General features: G+C 41.4%; 1 protein-coding gene across 1 annotated transcript; it reads left to right on the top strand.

The window, feature by feature from the left end:
* The first annotated feature begins 5,205 nt into the window (after positions 1–5,205).
* Positions 5,206–7,107, top strand: LOC106565620 (small nuclear ribonucleoprotein E). The gene is made up of 5 exons (XM_014132929.2): positions 5,206–5,426; positions 5,744–5,770; positions 5,915–5,977; positions 6,099–6,177; positions 6,866–7,107. The coding sequence occupies exons 1-5, from the start codon at positions 5,373–5,375 to the stop codon at positions 6,919–6,921; spliced, it is 279 nt and encodes a 92-aa protein (XP_013988404.1). The 5' UTR covers positions 5,206–5,372; the 3' UTR covers positions 6,922–7,107.
* The last annotated feature ends 447 nt before the right edge of the window (positions 7,108–7,554 follow it).

Genomic DNA, 7,554 nt, shown 5'->3' with positions numbered 1-7,554 from the left:
GCTGACTTGCTTAAACAAATGTGGTTTCTAACGACAACTGAGATGTACAAACTATGGCATAAGGGGATGACAAGCGGATAAGAGGCAATCCATAATTTCGATTAAGACATTAATGAGCGAGCTTGGACGGACGTAGTCAATATAAGTTCAGCACTTTTGAAATGTACAGCAACAGAATTCAGAACATGGGCCGTTCTTACAGTGTTCTCCCTGTACACCAAGTCAGAACCGTAGGATAAATAAAGGGGGCATATAAGCAGACAATGAAATCTCTTAAAATATTTGATGATTACATTTCTTAAAAACAGGTCATAGGCTACATGTGCACCACCAAGTCAGAATCTTAAGTGAAATTAAGAGGTGAAAATAGACCAAATGATTAGGGTGAGGCACATGGGCTACTAACAGCTTACTACACAACATACACTTAATATTACTTTCTTAGTTACAGTATACATATCTCCCTGGCATATTACATAATTTACGCAGCAGCATACAAGGCATTTTTGGACTCACCTTGTCGTGCTGTGCACACTTGAACAGGAAGGTGGCACGGCGGTCCTTCTTGTGAGCAAATTTTGTCATCAAACTTTGTTATCAAAGTCTGGCATTCTCTGGCTTTATGGTGCTTTCAAGACAACTGGGAACTCAAACAAAAAAAAAGGTTGATTCATGATGACATCAGTGATCTTCAGGTCGTATCTCTAGAAAGAGGCCCGAGTTCTGAATGTACAATTCCGAGTTGGATGAAAGTTCATAACATATTTCCCCAATTGTAGCTCGTTTTTCCAGAGTTCCCTGTTATCATGAACTCACTGAAGTCAAATTTTGCAGTTCCGAGTTAACACTTGTTTTGATTGCGGCACAAGCCATGTTTCATTGACAGCATGGCCAATGTTGAATGTTTATCATTTTAAATTAGGAAATGAGACCCTTAATCTTAGACTTGGGACCACACAGCCACTCCACTGAATAGCAGGATTGCTTTGCAATGCTTGCACTTAGCCACTGATTCCTTCCAAACCACTCATTGTTGAATTTGTGATTTCCAACTTGTTGTGTAATGTTTATGTCCAATGGCCGATGAGCACCGATACGTTTTATCTATAATTTCTCTTCATTATTGCTCTTCATATGTCAAGGAATAAAAAGGATTTGCCAGTAGATTGTCAACTTGATTCATGATGATGACTGCTAGCTAAGATTTTGAAAGTATGATGTTGACATGATCAGTCCAATCTGTAGATATAATGTGATTTAACGTAGTTTTATCTGTGGCCAATGACCTTGAGCCTTCTTGGATGGGCACTTCTAATGTAACTCTATGGCAGCACCCAAGGGCTTGAATTTTCTAGCTCTACCCTTAGACTTGGCGGTGACTAGTGTCCCCATGAGTGACAGAACACTGAGTTAATCATTCCTTTAAATTATTCCACTGAACTGTACCATTTGATTGTCATTCCTTTATTGAAAATTGTACCTTGTTAACACCACAGGGCCTACCAAAGCAAGGTTTCTCAAACAATTGTGGGGTGTCTGTTTTGATGGTAAGATGCTTGCTATTCAGTATATTATATTAGTCCTATTTTCTGTTATAACATATTAAAAGTTATTATTATTTATGTGCTTGCAGCATGCAAGGCACACTGTTGTTATTGCTCATACTTTTTCTTGTTTATTATTCTTGACACTTCTTGGGACCTATTTCCTACAGTTTTACACTACATACACATTTCATACATCAAACTCCTGCAGAGCTGTACGCTGATGTGACATGCTGTGACTTCTTGAGGGGGGGTGTCTTCTACATCCTGAAATATATTCCTGGGGGGGATGTCTTCTACATTGTGAAATATATTCCTGGGGGGGATGTCTTCTACATTGTGAAATATATTCCTGGGGGGGATGTCTTCTACATCCTGAAATATGTTCCTGGGGGGGATGTCTCCTACATCCTGAAATATATTCCTGGGGGGATGTCTTCTACATCCTGAAATATATTCCTGGGGGGATGTGTTCTACATCCTGAAATATATTCCTGGGGGGGATGTCTTTTACATCCTGAAATATATTCCTGGGGGGGGATGTCTTCTACATCCTGAAATATATTCCTGGGGGGATGTCTTCTACATTCTGAAATATATTCCTGGGGGGATGTCTCCTACATCCTGAAATATATTCCTGGGGGGATGTCTTCTACATCCTGAAATATATTCCTGGGGGGGGATGTCTTTTACATCCTGAAATATATTCCTGGGGGGGATGTCTTCTACATCCTGAAATATATTCCTGGGGGGGATGTCTCCTACATCCTGACATTTTTTCCGGTGGGGATGTCTTCTACATCCTGAAATATATTCCTGGGGGGATGTCTCCTACATCCTGAAATATATTCCTGGGGGGATGTCTTCTACATCCTGAAATATATTCCTGGGGGGATGTCTTCTACATCCTGAAATATTCCTGGGGGGGATGTCTTCTACATCCTGAAATATATTCCTGGGGGGATGTCTTCTACATCCTGAAATATATTCCTGGGGGGGATGTCTCCTACATCCTGAAATATATTCCTGGGGGGAATATATAAATATATTCCTTGATCATTGTTGTTGTTATCATAACTATCAAACTTAATGACCTACTCTTTCCTAACTTACAGTACGCCCTCTACATTGCAATGGAAGCACAGTGGGATTTCCCTGAGGTATGTATAAATTATGAAATTCTCATCACTAGTGGATATAATGTTTTTTGGGATACCCATCCGATTGTGTGATTTTCTTTTTCAAAGGAAAACATGCAGCACATTAGGCGATGGTGGTGCTTAGTTCTGCAGAACTTTCCCATGCCGTAAGACTTGAACATTATAAAAACTTTTCTTTTGCATTCTTAAAATCACTTGTTTCACCGTAGCCAGACTGACCTGAATATACACTGCTCAAAAAAATAAAGGGAACACTAAAATAACACATCCTAGATCTGAATGAATGAAATAATCTTATTAAATACTTTTTTCTTTACATAGTTGAATGTGCTGACAACAAAATCACACAAAAATAATCAATGGAAATCCAATTTATCAACCCATGGAGGTCTGGATTTGGAGTCACACTCAAAATTAAAGTGGAAAAACACACTACAGGCTGATCCAACTTTGATGTAATGTCCTTAAAACAAGTCAAAATGAGGCTCAGTAGTGTGTGTGGCCTCCACGTGCCTGTATGACCTCCCTACAACGCCTGGGCATGCTCCTGATGAGGTGGCAGACGGTCTCCTGAGGGATCTCCTCCCAGACCTGGACTAAAGCATCCGCCAACTCCTGGACAGTCTGTGGTGCAACGTGGCGTTGGTGGATGGAGCGAGACATGATGTCCCAGATGTGCTCAATTGGATTCAGGTCTGGGGAACGGGCGGGCCAGTCCATAGCATCAATACCTTCCTCTTGCAGGAACTGCTGACACACTCCAGCCACATTAGGTCTAGCATTGTCTTGCATTAGGAGGAACCCAGGGCCAACCGCACCAGCATATGGTCTCACAAGGGGTCTGAGGATCTCATCTCGGTACCTAATGGCAGCAAGGTGGTGCGAACACCTAACATTTAAAGGCACCGTTTCCCTCCCAAGTGTAACTGGGATGGACGGGGAAAACCGCATTACAACTCTTAAAGAACTACAGTTGTATGATGGAGGGGGAAGACCACATTACAACTCTTAAAGAACTACGGTTGTATGATGGAGGGGGAAGACCACATTACAACTCTTAAAGAACTACGGTTGTATGATGGAGGGGGAAGACCACATTACAACTCTTAAAGAACTACAGTTGTATGATGGAGGGGGAAGACCACATTACAACTCTTAAAGAACTACGGTTGTATGATGGAGGGGGAAGACCACATTACAACTCTTAAAGAACTACGGTTGTATGATGGAGGGGGAAGACCACATTACAACTCTTAAAGAACTACAGTTGTATGATGGAGGGGGAAGACGCATTACAACTCTTAAAGAACTACGGTTGTATGATGGAGGGGGAAGACCACATTACAACTCTTAAAGAACTACGGTTGTATGATGGAGGGGGAAGACCACATTACAACTCTTAAAGAACTACGGTTGTATGATGGAGGGGGAAGACCACATTACAACTCTTAAAGAACTACGGTTGTATGATGGAGGGGGAAGACCACATTACAACTCTTAAAGAACTACGGTTGTATGATGGCCTGGATGAAGAGGAAAATATTCTCTTCAAGGAACCATTCATGTTCTCGTTCCAGTTACAGAGATTATGAGATGTTCTATGTGGAGGCAGTTGACAACAAGGAAATGTTGAGGAGCAGGAGTGAAGCCATTTTTGAGGACTGGTCAAACCTTGTTTTTGTCTGTTGTGTTAATTGTGTTGTTTAGTAAAGATGACGTAGAAGTCACCCGAGTCTCTGATCTCTTTACTGAAGCTGGTATAACTTAATGTACAGAGCACATTCAGCTTGTCAGTATGTCTATATGGTATAGTCTGTCTCCATTCTCATGAGGAAAATAAATAGCATTATAAATCAGGATAAGTAGGAACAGTGCGTATATATATGCTCAATGAAATAATATAATCAAGTTATAATATTTATCAACACAATTTTAACAGTACATGACATAATTATGTTGTTCACTGCCACAATATCAGTAGCTTGTCTCAAATATAGTATGAAGCAAAAAGTGTTACAACACATCCGCCGGTACCACTTTATAGAATATTTCTAAATACGTTTGTATTCAACGTGTCTTACGCAAACGTGTGTTTTTTTAATTCAGTGTGTGACTGTCAAACCTCAGATGGACAAACGTGTGTTTTTTTTATTCAGTGTGTGACTGTCAAACCTCAGATGGACAAAAAAGGTGCGCGGGGTCAAACGATTGACTCCGCCCACATTGAGTCCTGCCCCGAACTGCACAGTGCAGTCAGAGGTACTGTCTGTCTGTCTGTCTGTCTGTCTGTCTGTCTGTCTGTCTGTCTGTCTGTCTGTCTGTCTGTCTGTCTGTCTGTCTGTCTGTCTGTCTGTCTGTCTGTCTGTCTGTCTGTCTGTCTGTCTGTCTGTCTGTCTGTCCCGAACTGCACAGTGCAGTCAGAGGTACTGTCTGTCTGTCTGTCTGTCTGTCTGTCTGTCTGTGGGGAATCTGCAGTAACTACCTCCCGCCCATAGGGGCACTGCAGCATTGCGGCTCAGTCACTCTGCTTGCGCACGCGGAAAGCCCACAGCGCGCCATTGAAGAGAACCCCAACGTGATTATTTCAATTTCGCTGTCGGATTGCGACTGAAATGTTTTGCTGAAAGAAAAGGTTTTTAGACAACTAAGCGTTAAACCGACAAGGAGGATGGCGTACAGAGGACAAGGGCAGAAGGTCCAGAAGGTTATGGTGCAGCCAATCGTATCCTTTTATCAGTATTGTGTTGTAATGTTAGCCTGCTATTTTGCTCTGGCTTGTGTCTGGTTCGCTGTAGCTAAGTTAGCAGGGTAATCAGAACTAGCTAGTGGTACGTAGCTAGCTAAGTTACTCATTAATGAGCCGTTGCTATTAATACACGTGGACCTTAGTGTTTCAGCCAGGAACTGAAACACTATGGCCGTTTATGTAACTAACTTAACTTAAACTATTGAGATATTAATGTTGCTAATGGCCAGAAAAACCTGTGCAGCCAGTTAAGCAATATGTTTGTCGAGTTTCCTTGACCCCCCGTCCACCAGAACCTTATTTTCAGGTATCTACAGAACGTAAGTATTGCATTTTTATATGATTTTATTCATTTCAGTCAAATGATTTGATGTTCATGGTTGTAAATAGACCTCGTACTTTCATAATACATTGCCTATCGGGCTATCTCGCAAATGTATTCAAAGCCTCTCTTCTCGCTGCAGCGTTCTCGGATACAGGTGTGGCTGTATGAACAAGTTAACATGCGGATAGAGGGCTGCATCATCGTAAGTCCTCTTCCTCCACTGTTTCCTCCCTTATTCTACTTGGCCAAGGCTCCTGAAACTATATCTTGGCTGCTGATGCCTAGATGTGTAGTTGAAACCAACAAACCTCTCCCCCTCTCAGGGCTTTGATGAGTACATGAACCTGGTTCTGGATGATGCTGAGGAGGTCCACATGAAGACCAAGAACAGGAAGCCCCTGGGTAAGTCTGAGTTTGTTTTCTGTCTTTCTTACCTCACATTTCTCAGTGTCTGTCTGTATTACATGTTGATTCATACACATTTCAGTGAAAAGACTTCCAGGCTATTGTCCACGTTCCACAATATCAGTTTGTCTGTGACTAGCCTCGGAGGCCCAGGCTTCTCACATTCTGTTTGAAAGCCTGGGGAAGTTCTCCTTGGGAAGATAATAAAAAGGGGTGATATATGGCTGGATGGAAACTAGTGATGTGTTGCCACTTATTAAACCAATTAAAATGTTTTGCATGGGTGGAGGTCCAAACCGAGGTTGTGTTTTTGAACATTTGTCTGACTTGCAAAAAGCTAGCTTGCGTAAGATATAAAATGAGCACAGGATAGGCTACCAAAACGTTGTCTGACATGATAGGAAAAGAGACACGGACAAACAAGGAAATGCCTCTTCCTGTGGGGAGCACCTTGGAGAAAAACACACTTCAAACTAGATGACTCTTGTGGCCTAATGCCATCAAATTGATAAAGGCCACTCCAGTTGACTAAGTCTGTAGTTTCTCATTCATTGTCTATGATTAGTCATCTTTTCTTTGTCAGCAGTCTGAACAAGTGTCTCCTACTACTGAAGTGTCAGTTACTCTAGACTGATCACCTGTCTATCTGCCTCTCTCGATCCCTCCCTACATCTGTCTCTCTCAGGGAGGATCATGCTGAAAGGAGATAACATCACCTTGCTACAGAGTGTTGCCACTTAACTCAACAGGACAACAGCCAGCAGACAGATTTGTGGATCTTGTGGATGTTTTTCCCGTTCTATTTTGTAGTGTTTTTCATTTTTTTTGCAAACAATGTTGAAGCTCAATGGTGTTTGGGACATGAGTCATGTCATTTTCCTTTTATCAACGTTTCCTCCTCTGAAATAAATGTAGTTTTGTTTCTTAGTGGTTCTCATTTCAATGATGAAATATCTATTTACAAACAATTACTCTTTATTCCAAAGGGAACATAGTAAGCGAGCAGGGATCATATACGCATCACTTATTCTGTCGACCTGTATTCCTTCTGAGAATCGCAAAAGCCAACAAATAGAAAACTGCTAATTTGAGTGTTACTTGGTTTCATTTGGCTACAAATTAATTTGAATCATGCTGCTAGATGCATTTTATTTGCAAGCAATATTGACCATCGTACTGGCATCCACTTTTCTGGTCTTTGGGTTAATACTGTGAGGATCCACCAGACGGCGATATGTGCTGTGTACTATGCAACTCATGAGAGATGTAGATATATTTTCAGCAGTGATTCTATAGTTTTCTCAGATTTTTTTTTTAATCTAGGAAACATTGCCTGCAACATTTCAGATACTAGACTGTGCTGACTGTAGAGTA

The sequence above is a fragment of the Salmo salar genome, chromosome ssa12, assembly GCF_905237065.1.
Source record: "Salmo salar chromosome ssa12, Ssal_v3.1, whole genome shotgun sequence".
Lineage (NCBI taxonomy): Eukaryota > Metazoa > Chordata > Actinopteri > Salmoniformes > Salmonidae > Salmo > Salmo salar.
Note: the sequence above shows the minus strand (reverse complement) of the source record. Positions and strands in the feature narration are given on the sequence as shown.

Bases quoted from the DNA above. Each gene is read 5' to 3' on its own strand.
- LOC106565620 (XM_014132929.2), top strand. From the start codon at position 5,373: ATGGCGTACAGAGGACAAGGGCAGAAGGTCCAGAAGGTTATGGTGCAG. The intron at 5,771-5,914 runs GTAAGTATTGCA...TTCTCGCTGCAG, and splicing joins TTTTCAGGTATCTACAGAAC to CGTTCTCGGATACAGGTGTG. The intron at 5,978-6,098 runs GTAAGTCCTCTT...TCCCCCTCTCAG, and splicing joins GGATAGAGGGCTGCATCATC to GGCTTTGATGAGTACATGAA.